Raw genomic sequence first — 23,821 nt, forward strand, 5'->3', positions numbered from 1 at the left:
CAGTGGCACTAACCCCCATTCCGAATGACCCACAAATTTGTGCTGCAACTCTCAGTCAGCCTCACACTCAGTTTGGTCAACAGAGGCTTATCCCAAATGATCAATCAGGTCAATATGTGCCACAAAGGCAGAATTATCAGCAGATTCGTCACCAACAAGGTAAACAGAATCATAGAAGGCCAAAAAGAGTATTTGATCCCATTCCTATGACTCGTGATAAGTTGTTTTCTCACTTGATCAATCTTTCCTTGGTAGAACCAAAGCAGTTGAAGCCTGTTTCTTTCCCGTATCCTGATGGATTTGACCCTAATGTTAGTTGTGGCTACCATGCTGGGGCACCTGGGCATTCGATTGAAGACTGTCAGCCATTCAAAGACAAGGTTCAAGACCTGATTGATTCCAAGGCTATCGCTTTCACACCTGAGTGCCAAATTTGAAGTTCTCCTTTGACTCAGTGGATCTTCTGAAGCAATAAGTCCATACGGAGTCAAGTCTCCTCAACAATGGCATTCATTTAGTTCTCTATTGCATTTTCATTTATCTTTCTTTGTTTGTTTAAGCATTGCTAGTATGTAAAAACTTGTTAATTTTTGAATGAAAACCATAATACATTGTTCATGTTCGTCTTGAAGTAATCCATTCGTTTTCACTCAAAAAAAAGGTGTTTTGGCATTACGATACCAACTTTTCTAATCGCTTGCTTAGGCAACGAGCGGAGGGAGAATGATGAAAAAAATGCAAAATCCCTAATCATGTGTTTTTGAATAAAACCCTACTGAGGATGTACAGGCATTGTTTCAAATCCCCAAACACTGGAGATATAAGGGAGATAGACCCTCGTTAACCCCTTTGAGCCTTGAAGTAGGAGTTTCTTTTCTAATCAGAAAAAACCCTTATTTTTTAACCCAGGGGCAGGGTAGTGTTCATTTAACTTGATCGAGTGTTCAAAACTCATAAAGAACATTTATCTAAGGATACAACAATGGTTATCCTTCAAAAGGTTGAGGAAATTCAAAACCGCGATGGTTATCCTTCACCTACCAAGAGGACAAGAGAGGACGATACCACAATGGTAATTCTTCATCAATCATGGAATGACGCAGTCGCAATCACTTCCAACGAATCAAAGACAATGAGAGGTCATACGAATTGTTCAAAAAAAAAAAGAAGAGCAAAAAATATGAAGAAAAAAAATGAAAAGAAAGAGAAAAGTGATGAAAGAAAAGAATATAGCAATAAAAAGAAAAAATGATGATGAAATAAAGCGAGAACAAAGTCGTGTGATAATGAATCAAAAGAATAAAAGGTGAGCGACTGCCATGTCCGAAAAAACCTCATTGATTCCTCAACCATCTTAAAATTCCTTGTGAGGGACGAGCACTCATGTTGAGTTAATTGAACTTAGGAGTGGAGAACATCATGAAGGGGGTGGGCACCAAATAATTTTGAGCCTAAAAATCCTTTGTTTCTGAAAACCGTGAACCTAACCAAGTTACAACCCTTAAAAGTCCTAATTGAAGTAGGGTTCATTTCAAAGACACACTCCAAAGAGATAGTGTTTAGCTGACTCCCAATGAAGCGTAACACATATCTATGTTGGTATCGTATGCTTGCTTTATCTTTCATTCATAAGAGGTGGCCACCTCATTGCATAAAAGGTTTTAAACTTCAAGACTAGCATAGACTTTGCATTAGAATTTTCATTCTTAGAATTAACATTCTTTCGCATACAAAACATTTGCTTAAACATCAAGGAAGTTTCCATGATGAGAATCCATGAAGAGCTTGATCATGTTAAAGTAAAAGAGACTTGAGAACTCCGTAGAGAAAAAAAGAAGTCATTTCAGAAATTGATATCAAGGGGCATGTTGTCTGAAGACTCCAGTGAGCATAATGAGTTTATACCTTCTTTGATTGGTTACCCTGGGGGGAGAAGTCTGAATACTCTATTGAGCATGAGCAGTGGATACTCTCTTTGATTGATTACCCTGAAGGTTTTGAAAACTCTATTGAGTGTGGTAAAGTTACTTCCACGATTTGTGGGATCTTAAGGGAAGTAAAACTCAAGGATTCCGATAAGATGTACATAATCAGAAGTAGTCACGACGAAGAATCTCTCTCGTGAGTTCAGCCCATCTGGGGCAAGCAAATCAAGGTTTGACATCTCAAATTCGACCAATCAGGGTTAATCAAGTCGAGGAATCTCTCTCTTGATTTCAATCAATCTGAGGTAGTGACGTCGAGGAATCTCTCAAGCTCACTCAATCTGGGACAGTTACGTCGAGATTCAAAAAAATCTCTTCGAGGATCCGTGGATCATGGGAAAGAATATCTCAAATAATTGAATATGCTGGGGCAGAATTACCTCAAGTAAGCATGGTGTAAGGATCCTTTCGAGGAAAACATCTTCGTAGGTCAGGAAGCCTGGGGCATAATCTTTCGGTTTGTATTGAAGAACTGTCATTCACGTGTAAAGTGCAGTTGACCATCACATAATGGAGAAGTATCATAATGCTCTTCCCCAACAAGTTACTCTCTCCCCAAGCATAGGAGTTTGTTTCTCCCTGAAAATCTCCCCCCGAGTATAGGAGTTTATTTCTCTTGAGAGTTTGTTCCATTCCCCGAGCATAGGAGTTTATTTCTCCTAGGAGTTGTTCCGCTTCTCCAAACCGTGGTTCCTTATCTGGATTTCTAATCCCCACCATGGTGGAAAGAGGGAATCGCCCCAAGTTGAAAAATTCTCCAAGCAATGGCACAAGGTGAGAAGTCAGAAGTTACGCTTTGCTTTGCAAGTCAATAACCAGAAGGGGTATCTTGAAAGATTGGCATCCCCACAGAGTTTTCAACTCTAAGGGAATTCTCCCTGGTGTTTATCTCGCCCGAGGTCAAAGATGATATTCGATTGAAAAGATAATGGAATATTCCCTGAAGGGACCCCAATTATTTTGCTCTCTATCACACCAATGCCTTTATTTGGCGCTTTGCATATAGTTTCATTGCATTCACATCGCATCTACAAAAATGCATAGCATTTCCATGAATATGGAGCATTACGCCATGGAAAAATCAAACATGCATCAATGCATAAGCCAAGTTTGTATGTGCTCCAAAAGCACAAGGTAATATATTCCCAGAAGAAGCCTCACATTCTCTCTCTAGAGTGGATTGGATACGATGTCTTTTTCCGTCAAGATCATTATTTGTGGTTATTTCCCGTTTGTCAAGTTCAATCGTTTGGATGATCCATACTTGGTGTGTGGCAATTCGAATGGTTGTCACTCTTGTAGAATTACACCCCGCCTTTCGGCCTGTGGGATCCATGTAGTTCTTATGCTTCGCGAGCATCAATGTTTCCTTGCAAACCCAGTGTTTAATAACATCCCCAATAGAGTCTAGCCACTGCTGGCCTTCTTTGGTCAAGTCCAATGATTATTGGCATCCCTTTCAAGTCCCGTGGTTATGGGCATCCTTCGGTCAGGTCTAATTTTGATTAGTCCTCCCCATTCAAGTCCGGTGGTTATCGGCATACCCCTTCAGATCCAGTTGAGTTTTCCAACCCTCGTGTTGCGAATCCTTTGCTGTCCTACCTTCGAGTCGTCAGCTTTTCAACCCTCGAGTTGAGAATCCTTTGCTTTCCGACCCTCGAGTCGTCAGCTTTTCAACCCTCGAGTTGAGAATCCTTTGCTTTCCGACCCTCGAGTCGTCAGCTTTTCAACTCTCGAGTTGTGAATCCTTTGCTTTCCGACCCTCGAGTCGTCAGCTTTCCAACCCTCGTGTTGTGAATCCTTTGCTTTCCGGCCTTCGAGTCGTCAGTTTTCCAACCCTCGTGTTGTGAATTCTGAGTTTCTGACTTTTAGTCTTGAGTTTTCCAACCATCGAGTTGTCAGTTCTGAGTTCCCGACGTACGAGTCATAAGTGTCCAAACCCTCGAGTTGTGGACGTTTGTCATATACTCCCCAAAAAGTGTCATGGCAAACCAATCTCTTGCACTTGCCTGTTGCAAATAGGCATCACAAATTCTTCCTTCTTTTAAGGAAATCCAATGGGAATATCATATTGTTACTTGCCGAAGCTTGTTAAGTGGAGGCAGCCAAAAAAAAATGGTATCCATCCGTCACTATGAGCGCAAATTTTCTGGTACTTTAGTATTTAATCTTCTTCTACCTCGAATGTTCGAAAGGCTACCGCCAATCTCACCTTCAGGTTTAAGACGATTAAATAGGGGCAGCTGTTGCACCCTAAAATTTGCCCACATATTTAATTTTTAACTGGCTCAGGTTTTGCATTCATGTACATACTTCATTAGGTCATCTAACACTCATGCATTCATTTTTAATCAATAAATTTGGCATGGGATCAAATATCTTGAAAAGATTAGAGTTGCATAATGGTTTCAGATTTCTACAACAAATGCAGTCTAATTCTTATGATTCATCTGCTTCTTTCTATGAATAATAAAGTGTGGAAATAGGGTGTGAAGTGTGGTTATCAGGGACTCATCCCTCATCTAAAACAAAAGAGTGCTTGGCACTTAATCAGAGTATTTCCATGCATTCCTTGACATGGGGTTTATTTCCCTATTTGGATTTTTGTCATCGTTGGGTTTGTTATTCGAGTGTCAAAGAGAAATTGATTCGGTTGGTTAGAATTCAAGAAGCTGTACAAAAGGCAACATATAAAAAGTGTTCAAAGTCTTTTGTTTTGACAATTATCTTGGTGCATTCACACCATGATCCTGAGATTCTATGCAACAAAGAAAATGAAGACTTCAAATTCAAGTTAGAAGGAGAATTCTCTTCAAAGGTTCGAAGTGTTCCATTCAAACAATTTCCTTTCAAGAACTCTACAATTTATCAAAATACAATGTCCATCACTTTCCAAACATTCCTTCAAAAAATCCATATTCCTGTTACACAATTCATATTACATTCATTCAAATAAGATTACAGTACTCCCACAAAGAAAATTACAAAAAAAATAAATGAAGCTGATTTGGAAAAGACCATTACATTTTCAAGGGAAATCATGTTCAGTAGCATCCATTACATGATACAATCGCGTCATCACACCAATTATGAAATTACACAAGCTTTGACCAAAGTCAACACTCCTACACTCAACCAAGTCAGGCCCTTGACCTTCTTCTCTTATAACCTTCAAGTTTGCTTCATCTTCATCATCTCGCCTTCAAATAGAACAAAGATTTGAATGAACATCCATGATCCCCACTCATGCCAATTTATAACTAAGATCCTGCTACTGAGTTGCTTCACTAAACCAATGGCAACATATTGCCTGCACTGCTCTCTACAAACCTACAAAACAATGCATATGCATCCATGTCAGACCATGTTTCAGATCATCATTTGAACCAACCCAAAAGGCCATATCATTGCACTCTTGATTCAGTTCAAAAACTCAAAAAAATAATAATAATAAATACATCAAACCGGTATAGACCCAATGGAAACGTTGTGCCTGTTGTGCCTGAAATCGGAGATGAAGATGATAGCACTGAGTTCAGTTCAGCAAGCGAAAGAAAAAGGATATGTCAACAGCAAGATCATAACAGCCCTACACCAACACCCATTCATATCAACTCAAAACCATTCAAATAAAAACCAACATAAACATTCAGTTCAGCCTATACAATATTCCAACCCTGCATAATTCAAATACCCATATCATATACCATACACATCTAACCTACACAATCCAAATATATACCAAATACAGCAGTCATATACATTCATTCTTGAAAAAATAAACCGCAGCATCTTACAAACAGCCAACCAAATTTCATACTAACCTACCGGTTCGCTAGACATTCAGCATGAGAACACTTCATACAAGTTCATTTCAAAACCAGTCCACACTAATCAGAGGCTGCCGATGTGTCCTACACAAGAAAGAAAACTCCAATCACTAACAGCCTTCCGACTTCTCATAACAGAATTCCCTATAACAGAACCATAACCACCAAACTAAAAGTCAGCATTCACTTAACAAAACTAACAGTTAGCCTCCACATAACTAACTTTCATAACTACCAAAAAGACCAATCAAACAATTTTGTAACTAACATAACAGAAACAACAACTTCTAACAGAATCGTAACCAACTTTACTAACTCCACAACTAATTCAATCCTCACCCTTAATCTCATAACAAACTCCCCCTAATCCAATGGCTCACATCCTCTCATGAACTCTATATAATAGAATCTCCCTCCACAATTCAAGTCTTCACGCCATTTCCTCCATTCACCACTTCATCACCATTCATCATCACACACCATCTTCTTCTCCACAAGCTTCATCATCTTCAACTCTACTCTCCAATTCTCACAATCTTCATCATCCTCACCCCACACAAAAGCTCTGAATCATCAGTGTTGTTAGAGTTTCAACCTCTGAAACTCCTTCAACCGAGCTAAACCTCCATCACACCTTCAATCATCATCTCTCAGCTCTCAATCACAGCAATATACAGAAAATTTCCAGAAAATAGAAGAAGAAGCAAATATCGAGAGAAGAACAAGAGAATTCACCTGAAGAACTCGACGTGTTCCTGCGTTTATTTCGCACCTGAGCACTGGATCCTCACCTCTGGTATTCTCGGTCAACTCATTCAACGATCAACGATTCAGGTAAGTCTTCAACATCCTCCTTCTTGCGTGTTCTTGATGCTTTATCGTTGTTTGATGCTGGTCCATCCGTCGCCCTTCTTCAATCTCCAGAATCACATTCGTTTTTTTTGCAAATCATTGATGATCGGAATTTAGGGCTCGCATTTCCCCTTTGTCGATCTACGACATTAGAGTTTTCTCTTTGTGAAATTGAGGTCAGGACAGGGTTCAGGTTGAAGCAAGGGTTGTGATTTTGGATTATTAGGTGTAAGGTCATGCTCCGCCGCCTCCGGCGCGGCGGAAGCGATTTCCGGCGAGAGAGAAAAGTGAGAGAGAGAGAGACGAGCGTGAACGAGAGTGAGAGAGCTTGGGGGAGTTGAAACGTCGCTCAATGAACCCTATTCCCCTTTTTCTTTTGTTGTTAATTGATCTTAATTAATTGATTAATTGTTTGTTTAATTAAGTTTAATTGAGTAAATTGATGTGATTAGATAATTAGTATCAGTTTAATTAGAATTTAGTAGATCCAAAGCAAATCCGTTGGGCCTTCACCAATTGCCCATCACACCCCCTTTGGCCCGTTATACTTCTGACAATCTGAACAAAGACACTATCTTGGGGATGAATCACTCTCTACACCCCCAGGGCCCATAGTTCCTTCTTTTTGTAAGTGAATCCTGAACAATAATAAAAAAATTCTGCTGGGCCAACACCTTGGGCCCTGCGTCCAGATTTCTAGTCACACCTCTAGTTCCATATGCACCCCCTGATCACTTGTTTCTATTATTGTTAGAATTTAGTTTTTGACATAGTTTTTTTTTAATAATAAAGATAAAAAGCCATTAAAATTTTGTTAGATTTTTAGGTAATAGTTGACGTAAAAAAAGCAATAAAAAATATTAGTTTCTTAATTAGGTTTTAGGCTAGTTTAATTTTGACATTAATCCTTTCAATTCTCCTTCATGAAAAAACCCATAAAAATAGTAGTATTTTTTTAGGTTAACTTTGTACTAATACTTGAATTGCTTCTCTTATGCTTTTGTATCACTTCCATGTCATTTTTGTGCAATTGCCATGTGATTTGTGTTACTTGTTTTTGGCCATAATTTTGGCCTACTTTGTTAATATCATTTTAATGCTCCTTTTAGAATTTAGCCACCATGTTAACTTTAGAATTAGACTTAGAATAACTTAGATTAGAGAATAGGTTAGTTCCCCTTTGATCATTCTTTTTTCTTTTTCAACTTTAAAACACTAATAAATAAAGAGGCGAATCACATTAAGAAAGTGATAGAGAAATGAGTGGGATTCATTCCCTAATCTGTTTCTCAATCACTTAGTGGCATAGAAATGAGTGGGATTCATTCCCTAATCTGTTTCTCGGTCACTACTTAATGGGAGAGAAATGAGTGGGATTCATTCCCTAATCTGTTTCTCGAACATTAATTAATGGGATAGAAATGAGTGGGATTCATTCCCTAATCTGTTTCTTGAACATTATATAATGGGATAGAAGTGAGTGGGATTCATTCTCTAATCTGCTTCTCGATCATTATACATTTTTATGTGATTCAAATCGCAAAGTAAATTCCCTTAAAAAATACTCAACCAAAAACACTTAAAACATCTAATAAAGGCTCGAATTAAAACAAAGTGACGAAGTGGTGCGAAACCTTGTATTGGGTTTTGTTCATCATGTAGTTACATAAAAAACACAAACCCAAGTTCATTTTCTTTTGCCTTGTTAGGCACCTAAGAACAAGTTAAGTCCTTTCCAAAATTAGGCGTATAAGTCTCCAAAGGTCGAGCATCGTGGATCGTGACCTTAACCGCTGTTCAACTAAAAAACACAAAACAAATGGAAACTATGGAGCCGAACTACGGTTGCTCTGATTCCTGAAAAGGGATACGTAGGCATTGGGTCGCGGGGCCTAAGCGAGCACACTTGTAAATAATTCTTTCTTTTCCCCGTATTTCTTTTTGCATTCATTCGCATTTAGGTTTTAGACATTAGACACCCTTTAGATAGAAACAAACATAGGTGGATACCATCGAGTACGATGGGCGTGAGGGGTGCTAACACCTTCCCCTCGCGTAACCGACTCCCGTACCCTATTATCTGGTCGAAAGAACTCGTTCTTATTCTGAGTTAGGTTTTTTGGTATTCCTTTCCCTCGATGGGATAAATATATTAGTGGCAACTCAGATTCCATTTTTCGCGGTAGCGACACATGGGTTTGATGAATTGTCTCAAATCCATATCTTTAGAAATGGACTCCAACCTCAACCAAAAACTCTTTTAGATGCTACCGCGGGTGGTTCGTTGATGTCAAAAACTAATGCAGAAGCGATTGCTATCATTGATAGAATGGCTTTGAATGATCATCAAGGGCAACACAACCGTAGTACATTGCAAAAAAAGCCGGGAGTTCTTGAATTGAATACTAGTGATGCAATACTTGCTCAAAACAAGTTATTGACACAACAAGTAGAATTACTCACTCAACAAATGTCAAAACTCCCTCAACAAATCAAAGAGATAAATGGGATCCCTTCTAAAAATCAACAGGTGATGTGTTGTGAATTGTGTAGGGGTGACCATCAAACTGGTTTTTGTCCTCCACCGGGTGAAGAGGTGAATTATGTGTCTAATCCTAATCAAGGTTATGGTGGGAGACAACAACAACAACCTTACAACAATAACCAAGGTTACCAACAAAGAGGTAATCAAGGTTATCAACAAGGATGGAGGCCGGATGCGGGTCCATCGAATCGTCAAAATCCTTATCAAGGTGGTTACAATCAACAACCTCAACAAACAAAGCTTTCAATAGAGGACACTCTTAGCCAATTCATCCAATTGCAAATTGCGAGCCAAAAGAGTACGGATGCCGCCATAAAGAACCTTGAAACTCAAGTCGGGCAATTGTCAAAGCAACTTGCCGATCAAAACAAAGGTCCTTTTCCGGCTACTACACAAGAAAATCCTCGTGAGCATTGTAAGTCAATTCTAACTCGTAGCGGTAGAAATATTGATATGGGTGTAGGAGAGATAGTTGAGGAAGAAATTGTTGAAAGTGAAAAAGATAGGGTGATTGAAGTAGAAAAAAATGTTGAGGGTGATTTAGTTGAAAATGAGAAAGAAAAAGAATTAGTGGAAAAAGAAACTCTTGAGAAAGTAGTAGAAAAAGAGAGAAAAAAATTGAGTGTGAGTGAAAAGGGGAAGATGAAAGAAAACTCAATTCAAGTGAAGAAACTACCTTACCCTCCCGGTCCGTCAAAGAAAGTAGATGCAAAGCACTATGCTCGGTTCTTGGACATCTTTAGCAAGTTGCAAATCAATGTTCCTTTTTCCGAAGCATTGGAGCAAATGCCAATGTACTCTAAATTTATCAAAGACATCCTCACTAAGAAGAGAAGATTCTTGGACCCGGAGGTAGTAACGGTGAGCTCTTGTTGTAATGCGTTAATTCAACGCACTACACCTATTAAATCAAATGATCCTGGACGGGTAACCTTGCCGGTGTCTATTGGAAATGTTCACATAGGCAAAGGTTTGGTGGATAGCGGTTCTAGCATTAATTTGATCCCATTGTCTATGGTGAGAAGGTTAGGAATTAATGACTTGAAGCCGACTAGAATGACGTTATCATTAGCAGATAAATCCACAGCTCATCCTCATGGAGTTGCGGAAGACTTGCTTGTTAAGGTTGACAAATTTTGGTTCCCCATTGATTTTGTCGTCATAGACATGGAAGAAGATCCTGATATACCATTGATCTTAGGAAGGCCTTTTATGAAGACGGCCCGAATGATGATAGATATTGATGATGGCTTAATGAAATTAAGATACCAAGATGAAGAATTATGTCTTGATCTCTTTGAAGCCATCAAGCATCCGAATGATGAAGATGATTGTTTTAGAATCGATGCTACCGAAAGGGCTATTATGAAAGTGGAGAATCAAATGCACTTGTCGAATCCTCTTGAGAAAACTTTAATGGAAGCTCTCGAAGTTCTCACCAAAGATCAAGAGAAAGAAATTGAAGATTTCTTGAGAAATTTAGAGGCTTGTGATGAGATGAATCCATTTGAAACTCAAATTGAAGAGTTGAAAGATGAGCCTAAAGTTGAAGAGCAAAAGGTGGAGTTGAATGTGTTACCGTCTCACTTGAAATATGTGTTTCTCGGTGACAATTCTACTAAGCCGGTTATCATTAATAGTGGTTTGTCTAGCAAGGAAGAGCATCGATTGAAGGAAATTTTGATAAAGAATCAAGAAGCAATAGGATTGGTTTTATCCGATTTGATGGGTATTAGTCCGGCCTATTGTATGCATAAGATTATGTTAGAAGATGATTTTAGGCCCGTGACACAACCTCAAAGGCGATTGAATCCATCCATGAAAGAAGTCGTTAGAAAAGAGGTTGTGAAGTTATTAGAGGCGGGGATGATTTATCCCATCTCCGATAGCGAATGGGTGAGTCTGATACATGTAGTTCCTAAGAAGGGCGGATTGACAATGGTGAGAAATGAGAAGAACGAGTTTATTCCTTCGAGAACGGTGACCGGTTGGCGTATGTGTATTGATTACCGGAGGTTGAACCAAGCTACAAGAAAAGACCACTTTCCATTACCTTTTATGGATCAAATGTTAGAGAGGTTAGCCGGAAGAAACTTCTATTGTTTCTTGGATGGTTATTCAGGATACAATCAAATATCAGTGAATCCGGCGGACCACGAGAAAACGGCTTTTACATGTCCCTTTGGCGTTTTTGCTTACCGAAGAATGCCATTTGGACTATGTAATGCTCCTGCAACATTTCAAAGGTGCATGCAAGCTATCTTCTCAGATTTGATCGAGAAAAGCATCGAGGTGTTCATGGATGATTTTTCTGTGTACGGGTCGTCATTTGACTTGTGCTTGAAAAACCTTGATGTGGTGATGGAAAGATGTATTGAAACAAATTTGGTTCTCAACTGGGAGAAGTGCACTTTCATGGTAACAGATGGGATAGTTCTTGGCCACAAGGTATCTTCAAAAGGGCTTGAGGTTGATCCGGCAAAAATCGAAGTTATTAAAAAGCTTCCCCTTCCGGTGAATGTGAAAGGCATAAGGAGCTTTCTGGGACATGCTGGGTTCTATAGAAGATTCATCAAGGATTTCTCCAAGGTCGCAAAGCCTTTGAGTAATTTGCTCAACAAAGGTATGGAATTTAATTTTGATGAATCGTGTTTAAAAGCTTTCCTAGAACTTAAAGAAAATTTGACCACCACACCCATAATTTTCGCTCCTAATTGGTCGCTTGAGTTTGAACTCATGTGCGATGCTAGTGACTATGCGGTTGGTGCGGTTTTAGGCCAAAGGAAGAACAAAAATTTCCATGCTATACATTATGCGAGCAAAGTTTTAAATGAGGCACAGGTTAACTATGCCACTACTGAAAAAGAGTTGCTTGCAATTGTATTTGCATTGGAAAAGTTTCGTTCTTACCTTATTGGTTCTAAAGTGGTGTGTTATACTGATCATGCCGCAATCAAATATCTTCTCACCAAGCCTGATTCAAAACAGAGGCTTATTCGGTGGATTCTTTTGCTTCAAGAATTTGATCTTGAAGTGAGAGATAAGAAAGGTACTGAAAATTTGATTGCGGATCATTTGTCTCGGTTAGTGAATACCGAGGTTACTAAACATGAAAAAGAAGTGAGGGAAGAATTCCCGGATGAGAAACTGTACATGGTACAAGAAGTTAGACCCTGGTTCGCGGATATGGCTAACCACAAAGCATCCGATTGGATACCGGAGGATCTAACTTGGAATCAAAGAAAAAAGTTTTTGAACGATGCTAATTTTTATGTTTGGGATGAGCCTCACTTGTTTAAGTTGAGTAGTGACAATCTTATGAGAAGATGTGTCGCGGATGAGGAAACAAAAAGCATTTTGTGGCATTGCCACAATTTGCCGTATGGTGGTCATTTTAATGGGTTGCGTACGGCCACGAAAGTCCTTCAATCGGGATTTTGGTGGCCTACTTTATTCAAAGATGCTTACCACCATGTTGCCTCATGCGACAGTTGTCAAAGAACTGGTGGAATAGGGAAAAGATAGGAAATGCCCCTCCAAAGTATTTTAGAAGTAGAAGTATTTGATTGTTGGGGCATTGACTTTGTTGGACCATTCCCTTCCTCAATGTCAAATGAATACATCTTGGTGGCTGTGGATTACGTGTCTAAGTGGGTTGAAGCGATTGCTTCACCCAAAGCAGATGGTAAGACCGTGATCAAATTTTTGAAGAGAAATATATTTTCGCAGTTTGGCACACCAAGAGTGTTAATTAGTGATGGCGGATCTCATTTCTGTAATACCCCGCTTGAGAAAGTGTTGGAGCAATATGGAGTAAAGCACAAGGTAGCTACTCCATATCATCCACAAACTAATGGGCAAGTTGAGAGGACCAATAGAGAGATAAAGAGAATTCTTGAAAAAACTGTGTCTAGCTCTATGAAGGATTGGTCGATGAAATTAGATGAAACCTTGTGGGCGTATCGGACCGCTTTCAAAGCACCGATCGGTCTTACACCATTCCAAATGGTGTATGGTAAAAGTTGTCACCTTCCCGTAGAACTAGAACATAAGGCATATTGGGCCTTGAAACTTTTGAATTTTGACCACAAGTTGTGTGGTGACCAAAGAAAAATCCAACTTCATGAGTTGGAAGAAATGAGATTGCATGCCTACAAGTCTAATTCTATCTACAAAGAAAAGACCAAGTTCTATCATGATAGTAAGATTAGAATGAAAGACTTTAAGGTAGGGCAATTGGTGTTACTCTTCAATTCCCGGTTAAGACTTTTTCCGGGAAAGTTGAAGTCGAAATGGTCTGGACCGTTTTTGTTCAAAGAGGTTAGAAGCCATGGGGCTATTGTGATAGAGGACAAAAAATCTAAGTAAGAGTGGGTTGTTAACGGTCAGAGGTTGAAGGTTTATCGAGGAAGCGATTTTAATCATGAAACTAGTGTTTTATCGTTTGGTGATCCTTGATTGCCTTTGACTGTCGAGCTGACCGACGTTAAACAAAGCGCTCTTGGGAGGCACCCCAAGTTGTATATATTCACTTGTATTTGTGTTATTTTTGCAGGTGGGATTTTTGAGTTGTCGTCGAGCCAGAAACGATCTACCGGTATTTTTGGATGTGCTGAGCTTATGCAGTTTTTCTGCTGTTTCTGGTGTAGCGCGCGCCGCACCCATATGCGCGCGTCGCGCGCTAGGTGACTTCAAGCACCCCTTCCAGGCAGAGATGAGGGCACGTCGCGCCGGTTCTGCGCACGTCGCGCGCTGTACATATTTTTGAAAAAAATAATTGTTTTGGGCCCACCCATGCTGGGGCCGACCCGGTTTCGTTTACAGAACCAAGCTTTAGGGTTTTGGAGGTCTTTGTCTCCATTCCACCCTTTTTCCTCTTTGTTTCAAGAGAAGAAAAACAACACACACACTTGCTCTTAATAGATTGTTGCATTTCCTCACTATTTTCGTTGCTCCATTGTCATCATCATCAAAGGTATGCTCTTTCTTCTCTTCTATTTCCATTAATATAGTTTTAGATGTTTAGGTTTTTAGATTTAGGATTTTTCTTGATAAATTTGAAAAACTAGGGTAGAAAATAATCGTTTGCTGTATCTTTTGCTTGCTGGAACCTTTAGAAAGGAGGAGAAGCTTTTCTCCTCTTCTGTTTTGTAGTTTTTGAAGGAATCTTTCTGGGTTTCGCAGAGCGCGCGCCGCGCCCTGGGTTCAGCTTTGAATTTTTTTTATGCATTCTGAGTAGTTGTATAGGGTCTGTTTTGTGATTGATGATGAATGTGGATTGATATGTGATGTTAATTGAGAGGATATGCTAACTTTGTTTCAATTTGTGTGCGTTTCGTTTGATTTTAAATTGTGCAGGAATGGCACCTTTTTTGAAAGGAAAGAAAGCTGGTTCTGGTGAGGGTTCTTCCTCACAAGCTGCTAGGTTTGATCGGACAAAATTTCAAGGACCGGAGCAAGAGGCTAGGTACCATGAGCTCGAAAGCCGTGTTGTGTGGAGTGAACGCACGGTAGTTCCTATTGACCACGGCCTCTTCCAAAGGGCGTGGACTGCTTTGGCTGAAACTTATTGGAACAAGTTGTTCACTCCAGGATAATTCTATCAGGTAGAGATTGTCAGAGAGTTCTATGCGAACGCCTTGCCTCCGAGCAGTTGGGTGGGCACTGAAGCTTACCCGTTTAAAACATGGGTGAGAGGTAAGGCCATTGATTTTAGCAAAGACGCAATTTTTGATTTTCTTGATAACCCTCTTGCTTTGGTGGAAGAATGTGAGTACCATCCCAGGTTGAATAGAGGAAATTGGGATGTGGAGAGTATTAGGGAGAAGATTTGTAGGGCTGGTTTCACTTATACTCTGACTAAGGCTGGGCTACCAAAGACTTTTACTCGTAGTCAGTTGACGGAGGAGGCTCAGTTGGTGACCTCGGTGGTCCTTTACAACATAAGGCCACGAAGTCACACTTCCTCCATCACCATTGATACTGCAGGTCTGGTTCAGGGTATCTTGAATGGTGATAACATTGATGTGTCTCTGATTGTGGCAAATGAGCTGAAAAGAGTCGCCCTGAATGGGACTCTTCATGGACATGGGGTAAAGTGTAGACTAATTTTTCCTGGTTTGATAATGGGTTTATGCAGGAAGGCTGGTGTCCGGTTTCCATCTGGGGGTATGATTCCCATGGATGGTGTTATCGATGATGTTTTTGCTAACAGGTACTGTTTGCCTGGAGGCCGTCCTTTTGGTGCTGCTGCTCATGCACCTGACCTTCCCGATGCTGCTCAAGCTGTTCCTGTTGCTGCTGCATCGCCTGCTGGTTCTCAGTATGGTGATGCAAGTGACTGGAACTATCAGATGCATATGGCGCATCAGAGAGCATTTATGTTTTTGCAGGATTCTATCCGGCAGCTATCTCTGCAGCAGCCTGTTGGTTCCAGGGATGATTTGTCTGCTTATGCTTCATGGCCTGAGGGTAGGCCAGATCCTGAGGAGGGGATGGAGCAGGATGATGAGGAGACTTCCGATGCGGAATAGATCTTATGCTTTATTGCTTTATGTTTTATTGTTTTTAGTTTTATGTTAGAACAATTTTTAGTTACTTTGTTTTTAATGTTTATAATTTTGTTCCATCCTTTTGGATGAGGTATTTTGAAAGGCTAAGTTTACGCCTTTGGATAGTTAACACCGTTTGGTGTGGTTTTTATTTTATATAAGTTCAGTTTATTTTATTTTTGCATTTATTTATTTTTAAGTAGTTTTATTTTAGTTTAGTGTTTATATTTTAGAAATAATGGTTTTGATAAGTTGTCCTGATGATTAATTAGCTGGAACACGAATTTTAGTTTTCACGGTGAATTTGGGTGATGCAACTCAATTTGAGTGGTGATGATATAAGTTGAAAACTGTACGCGCAAGGTACATCCTTTATCGTTTTATTTATCAAGTACCTTTGATTCTGATGCTTTTAATTGTACAAATTAGTTGTCATTAATTTCTGTGGATAAAATTAGTTCAATTGTGAATCACTTTAGCCTAGCTGTAGTTGTGAGGAGACATTCCACTGTGTATATATATAAATTGTGCTGGATACCAGCAATGTGCGTTTTAACTCGTTTTTATTATGATTAATCTTGCATTGTTATTAAATTGTGTTAAGCATGAAAGTGATCAAGGCGTTTTGTTCTGCACTATGAGAAAAACTTCCAATCCAAATGTAACCTACCCGGTGAGTGTGTGAGTATTTGCTAACCACTTTGAGCCGTTTGCCAAGATTCTTATCGGTTAAGCTTATGTTGTATATAGATCTCTATACCGATTTTTGATAGAATCTTGATGACTTTCTTTTCTTTCTACCTTGAACTGTTGCCATTTGATATGGTAAGGATTGATTCCTTTTTGCCTTAAAATAGGGAGCATTCTTAGTGATGTCTTGGTAATATACAAGTTGGGGAGAATGAAATAAAGGTGTACATTGGTGAGGATAAATCAAAAGATAGTGCTCAAGGGGTATATATATTTATGTATATAATAAAGAAAAGAAAAAGAGTAGAAAAAAAATATATGAAATAGAAAAAAAAAAGAAAAAGAAAGAAAGAAAAAATTTTTATGACCCTTGAGCAAGTAATGAATAATGTGGTGAACTTGGTTGTTTAGGTTGTGATAATTGAATTTGAATGCTCTCTTAGGTTTTGACACTTTCGATTCAATGGCCGTGAGATATGACACTTCCTTGTTAACCAAGCCAAGCTACAACCCGAAAGTCCTTAGTGATTCATGCTTATACACTTTTTATATGTCTTGTGCTTAGATGAGTTCATAATTAATTCGGTATGTTTGCATCATTGTCTGGTGAGTGTTAGGATCCTCCATTTTTGTTCTCTCAGTAGAGAAGTGCGTAGGTGTGATTTATTCTTGAACTTCTTTTGCTTGTGGAATTTCTGACATAGAATTTGTATATAGGATTAGCATTGTTATCATGGTACTTTGATGGAAACTGGTAAGGATTGATCTTTGTGTACTTTTGGAATTTGAACCATTCAATTGTTCTTGTTTCTACCTTGTTGTTTCATTTGTGATATTTTGTGTTCCCGGTAATTTATCATTGTTTTGTTTGAGGACAAACAAGAGTTTAAGTTGGGGAGAGTTGTTAGGTGCCAAATTTTGTTTATATTTAGTTTAATTAATGGCACCTTTCGACCGTTTTTATCAGATATTCGTACAATTCCCTGAAGTTTTAGATAATTATTTATAGTTTATAATATTAAGTTTTCATTTTATGTTAATATGTGTTTTAGTTATGATTTTGTAGGTTTTAGCCAATTTTGGGGAAGTTTGGAGCTTGTTTTGGCCTTGATTGAAGAGTGATGGGCAGAAGTTAGCGCGCGTCGCGCGGAGATATGGGCGCGTCGCACCCTGGACAAGTTATTTTGAAGCTTCAAAGCAGTGAGTTGCGCGCGTCGCGCGTCTGGGCGGTTTATATTTTTTAAGTGTAATGGCGCGTAGCGCGCGACGCGCCTTGGACAGAAAACAGTTTTACTATAAAAGGAGTAAATGTGATATTTTACTTTTCTTCTTGACATTCTTAAGAGCTCAAGGAACCCTAACTACTGTAGCAAACTGAGAATTGGAGATTCGAAGCTTTGATCGTCGATTAATCGCCGTAGATGCTTGTTGATCTTCATCCTTTCCTTCTTGAGCAAGCTACCATTTTCATGGATAGCTAAATCTCTTTTGTATCAAGATAAGATGTAATCTTCCTAGCCTTTTGTATGTATTTCTTGTGAATATATTATGTATGAACAAGTGATGATCAATATAGATGATTTAGTTTGTTTATTAAAGCTTTTCTATGGTATAAGTGTTTGAGACATCAATGTTTGTATCTAGACCTAACTTTATCATCTATCAAACTATAAGTTGCAGACATGGATTTAGCGTTTGATGTTTACTTAGTATCGGTTTTAAAACGTTATTTGTATTGTTTAAACGGTGGAGAAATCGTCGGTTAAACAATACGGTAAATCTAGCTATATCGTTGCGGACACGGACGATATAGACGTCGATACGTAATTATATTGATCGTTAACAAGTTCATATACATATATTTATAGGAAGACATACAAATTTAGGTCGATGAAATCGAATCTTGATACATTTTCTTTAACTTAGAACTTTCATTAATTTACTCTTTGCTACTAAAGTGTTGAATGATCTTTTGCAAACCCAAAACTAAAGTAACATTAACTCAAGACAAAATAGGCTATAGAACGGCGGTGATATCGCAATAATCCCTGTGGATACGATATAAACGAAAAGTACACAATACTCTTTCAACAACTTCATTTGTTTAGAATCCTTTAAGAACGATTATATTTTAAAAGGATTTTTTTTTATTAAATCAGAGACACTTTTATAGTCTCGATTTAACCGTTTAGTCTTTCTAGTTCAAATATTAGCCATACCCTTTCACTATATAATAGGACTCATATTTAAGAATATCTCTACTTTCGCAGAAATATATGCATTTATTTAAAGATCAAAGTAAGCAGACAATTTTTTCGTTACAAATATCAAACTGAGAGCTTACATTTAGACAGTCCTAAATCTATGGCAAACTACTCGCGCATATTAGAAGTAAAAGCAAGTATAGTTATTGATAAAAGCATAATCATAATCAAAAGATAAGAAGAAGAGTTATACAGCAATAAGAAGATTAAATGCTCGATTAAGGATCTCAATACTACCAAATACGTGCTCCAACGGACTTTTACAAGCTCAAAGAAGAAGGCCCAATTTATAGTATTAATTCAGTAAACAAAGAAATATGTGTGATCTCGTCAAAAACAAACACTTTATCTCATTTACTAGTCATCGTCCGCCGTTGAATCTAATCAGACGCACTAGCAGACCTCATTCCCTTACATCTATCATTTCTGACTCCACCACCAAGCATCTATAAAATTTGGACCTATGTTGATCTAAAATCAACTATTTTACAAAAACTTGCATCCTCAAATATTTGTACAAGACCCATCATCTCATATGGTTTGTTTTCTATTACTTTAGATGAAACACATGTATAGATGAAAGTTACCATATTTTGATTTATTTCTTTAAGCAAGTGTTAGGAAGATTCGTGAGTGAGTGATCTTTTGACGAGTTCACTCATGATTGAAGATCTGGATGATTTATTTACCTCATAAGAAATGTAAAAGATGAGCAATTAATGAGCCAAAGGGTGAAAATGACCAAAAATACTGTTGAATTATCGAAAGAACTCCTCAAATACATAAAAAAATGAAGAAGTTTGACATGTAAATGTGGAGGGCTAGCACAAGTCCTTCAGATGTTGTGCTACTTTAGAGGCTATTTCATGCATGGACAGAGTTATGATCCTCAACTGTATTGCAGAGAAGTGTTGTCTTAGCTGAAGATTGAAGTGCTAACTACTGCACTGATAGAGGAATTATGGTAAATGATAAGAAGAATGCAGGTGGTGGAGGTGAAGTGTAATTGTCTGGACCTGATCAACATTCATCATGTTTCTTCAACTAATGCATGTATTCATCACATCATCCTCAACATGCATATTACTGAATAAGAAAAATAAATAAGTTTGCTTGCATATCAAATCATATAATTCCAAAGGAGGTGATTCATTGGCTTGGATTATAATAAATCAATCAAATACACACTTAATTACTACCTATGTAGCACTAACACGACACACGACAGTGACACATATGGTTACATTCAACATATTCATTTGTGTCGTTGTCGTGTTTGGTCTCCGTGTCAATACTTCATATAACCACAATACTTGATGAGATGAATAATCTCTGATTTCAAGACTCTAGTAATTGGTACATGATCCAGGCACTTGGCTGCTTAGCTGAGAACATGGCCAAGGACTAACCTGATGAGCAAATCCTGAAACATCAGAACACTTCCAAGGTGGAGAAGATCTAGCCGATGATCCAGTCTCACCATGAAGGTTAATATCATAGAAACAAATATCAGTAAAAGGCGAATTACTCAATCCATGTATCAAACCAGCTTGCAAAACATGCACACCCCAAACATTCTTAATTGTGATTCCCTTCACAACTGGCAAAGCATTAGAGTTGAAATTTTCATCTGGATGATCACCTACATCACCAGAAATTTTTATTCCCGTCCTTGCGTTTTCGATATACACACTAGACATTGTTAGATTCTTGATAATCCCTCCTCTTCCAATGTTTGTCTTAATGTGGATACCAACTCCCATGTTGAAGAGGTTGATGTGTTCGGCGAGTACATTCCGTACTCCGCCTGATGTTTCACTGCCTACAGCAATGCCGGCAAATGGAGATGATCCGGTTATACGCCGGATCGTGATATCAGAGCTAGGGCGGCCATACGAAATACCGTATTCGTCCCATCCACTCTTCACAGCCACAAGATCATCTCCTGTTGATATGTATGAGTCCTCTATGCAAACATTTGAACTGGAATCTGCATAAATGAATTTTATTTTAAAGATGATTGAATAAATGTTTATTTTATTTGGAAACTCACAGCTGCACTGCTCATAGCAATTCTATGATAGGTTGATAACCACATGAAACTTAACATTATTTTCTATTTCTTACCTGGATCAATTCCATCAGTGTTAGGAGAGTCACGAGGAGCCAAAATTGTGACATATCGAACAACAACATTGCTGCAATGAAGGAAGAAAATTTGGAATTAGATTTTCGGAAGAAAACTCTATCCCTATGTTGCATTTTTGTACAATGATGATAATAAGGTTTTAATCTTAGTCGCTTTGTTGACGTTTTAGTTTTGTTTAGATGAAGTTGTTATGAAGAAAATACAAATGTTGCAACAAAAATTAGTACTAGTTTTATACCTGCAGTAAACTGGATGAATATTCCAGAAGGGAGAATTCTTGAAAATCACGTTTGAAATAATAATATTTCTTGAATTCAAAAATTCAACAAGGTTTGGTCTTGTAAATTGAAGAGTTCTCTGCCTCCACATGTTCCACCACACATCTCCCTGCCCATCAATTGTCCCATTCTCACCTAAGAAAAAGCATGAAGCAGAACATTGAATCGTTTAAGGCTATAAATGATCACAACCATAATTGCAGCCGTAATATTAAAATTCGTAGTGTAACTACAACCACGATCACACTCACAACTTAGAACAATGCTCAGTGGTATGATATGAAATAGGAGTTCAAGTGAGTAATTTAGTTATACTTACCTGTGATTATTACATCGCGAACTCCATCGCCGTGGATAAAACTTATATACCTTCCTCCGGGGAGCTCCCTTCCTCTTCCATAAGATGGTAAAGGTGCAATTAAAGGCCAATTCCACAACCTCTAAAGAATGAAAAACATTAATAAGAACAAGAATTCTCCAATAATGTGACAGGCAAAATTTTAAGCAATTACAGGCAGAAACTTTAAGATTTGAAACCATTTTTTATGAGTGACAGTGACAGTCAACAAAACCAACTGTGTAACGCATTGTTTATGTTGTGAAAATGATGCACATGCAGAGCTCAGACCCACCAATACTTTAGTCCTTTCATGTTAATCAAAAAAAAAACTTTAGTCCTTTCCGTTTATGAGCTGTTTCCGACAGCCCATTACCTATGGCATGCATTATTTATTTATGAAAAATGGGGTGAGCCCCAGCATTCAATTATCACTTTGATTTTAGTGTTACTGATAAGTGGGTTCTACCTAATGCTCAGATTCAGATTTTACTAAAAGCATCCCTTTGATTCTATTTGGCCTTGTCTACCCCCTTTTCCAAGAACAACCATGTTAACATTGTCCTCTGATGAAGACATGATTTCAAAGTAAACCACGCTCCTCTCTCTCATTTGCTTCTTTTATTTCTGAATTTTTTGTTTTCCTTAAAAATGCCAATTATAATTCGGATGCAAGACAATATTTTTTTGTCCAATAAAATTCACTTTAAATATTTTGATGAGTATTACGAATATTTAAGAAAATCTAGAGTTACTTAACTTAAATAATTGGAAAGTGTATGAAATAATATAAAATATATAGCAGGCCCATTAAAGAATCAAAATTAGTTTTTTTTTTCTTACATGAAAATTATATAATAGTATTTTTAAGGCTAACTAATTAAGACCGTTGTTATAACATGAAAGCCCATATTTTATTACAAAGAAAAAATATTACTAAATTAGGAAAAAAAGAAAGAAGAAAGGAATACACTAGTAAAATATGAGTGTGAATGAAATAGAAACCTGTGTAGCTTTAATAACAGCACCAGCAGCAAGATAAAGAGTCATATGACTAGTAAGATTGAAGCTTTCCGTTAAGTACACTCCCGGCGGCACATAAAGGAGCGTGCCGCCGCGTCGCTTAATATGCTGGATCCGGTAAATAGCTTCCCTGAAAGCTTTCGTGTTGAGTGTTTTTCCGTCGCCGACACCGCCGAAGTCGGTTATAGAAATCGTGTCGGTGCGCTGCCGGAACGGTACTATGCCGGAGCATGTTTGGGAGTAGGATGCGGAGGTTTGAGAGGAGTAGAAGAGGAATGTGAGAAGGAAGAGAAGATGCATCATTGGTTTGGGGATTGTAGCTGGCTACTTGCTGAAGCTGGGGTGAGGAGACGTTGATGATATTGATGATAGAGCATTTAATAAAAATGATAGAAAGCGGTGGTTGTTTTATCTTAATGAGGGAAAAGAATCTGTCCCACACCACAACTATAAATAACAAGCTTCTTTATTTTCTTCTCTGTTTTGAAATTAAATTAAATTACATTTTGGTCCTTTATGGATAATCCCTTTTATATTTCTCTATTTATTTTCTGATTCTATTAATTTTATTTTCTCTTTGTTATAAATAAAAATATGATTAAAAGATAGATAAAGTTGTGTATGGGAGAGATATTTAAATTTGGGTGGGGGTTTGTGGGGGGTGGGTGGTTTTCTGCGAGTAAAAGTTATATTGAATGTAGTTTTTATTTTCTAGCTAATGTTTTTTTACCCGCTACATGGTTGCTTGACAGGGATTTACACAATAAAAACGCTTATTGTATCAGCAAATTAGCAAACGGATGTAAAATTCATACACGGTGATAAAATTCATACACGATATAAAATTCTTTAAATTTATAAGAATTTATGAAAATCACTAACAAATACTATTCCGTTTTAAATTATAAAAACGTTTTCAACATTTCACACGAATTAATAAATATAATTATTACTATATAGAAAAGTGAAATGATGTATAATTTTATAAAAATGTCTTCAATAATTTGTATTAATGTTGCATTGAAATTATAAAATAACTTATAATTTGAGACAATTTTTTTCTCCAAAACGTTTTATAATTTGGAACGGAGGGAGTACTTTCTATTTAACTTGTATTAATGTTGCATTGAAATTGTAAAATGACTTATAATTTGAGACAATTTTTTTCTCCAAAACGTTTTATAATTTGGAACGGAGAGAGTACTTTCTATTTAATTATTATTTTTTGACTTATTCCACGTACCAATAAAACTAATGATTATTTTTCCTTTTCAAGCAATAATTTTTCTTTTACCTATAATTTTGTTAACTTTTTAT

General features: G+C 37.8%; 1 protein-coding gene across 1 annotated transcript; it reads right to left on the reverse strand.

The window, feature by feature from the left end:
- Positions 1-19,813: 19,813 nt before the first annotated feature.
- LOC131662507 (probable polygalacturonase) lies at positions 19,814-22,932 on the reverse strand. Its single transcript, XM_058932317.1, has 5 exons — positions 22,487-22,932; positions 21,464-21,584; positions 21,105-21,279; positions 20,845-20,915; positions 19,814-20,707 (listed from the first exon to the last, which is right to left on the reverse strand). Exons 1-5 carry the CDS (start codon positions 22,805-22,807, stop codon positions 20,064-20,066), a joined length of 1,332 nt encoding a protein of 443 aa, XP_058788300.1. The 5' UTR covers positions 22,808-22,932; the 3' UTR covers positions 19,814-20,063.
- Positions 22,933-23,821: the final 889 nt, after the last annotated feature.

The sequence above is a fragment of the Vicia villosa genome, linkage group LG3 (genome assembly GCF_029867415.1).
Source record: "Vicia villosa cultivar HV-30 ecotype Madison, WI linkage group LG3, Vvil1.0, whole genome shotgun sequence".
Classification (NCBI taxonomy): domain Eukaryota; kingdom Viridiplantae; phylum Streptophyta; class Magnoliopsida; order Fabales; family Fabaceae; genus Vicia; species Vicia villosa.

Excerpts from the sequence above, each read along its gene's own strand:
- LOC131662507 (XM_058932317.1), bottom strand. The coding sequence starts at position 22,807 with ATGATGCATCTTCTCTTCCTTCTCACATTCCTCTTCTACTCCTCTCAA. Across the intron at positions 21,585-22,486 it reads CTGTTATTAAAGCTACACAG|AGGTTGTGGAATTGGCCTTT; the intron begins GTTTCTATTTCA and ends TTCATTCTTTAG. Across the intron at positions 20,708-20,844 it reads CACTGATGGAATTGATCCAG|ATTCCAGTTCAAATGTTTGC; the intron begins GTAAGAAATAGA and ends TCATTTATGCAG.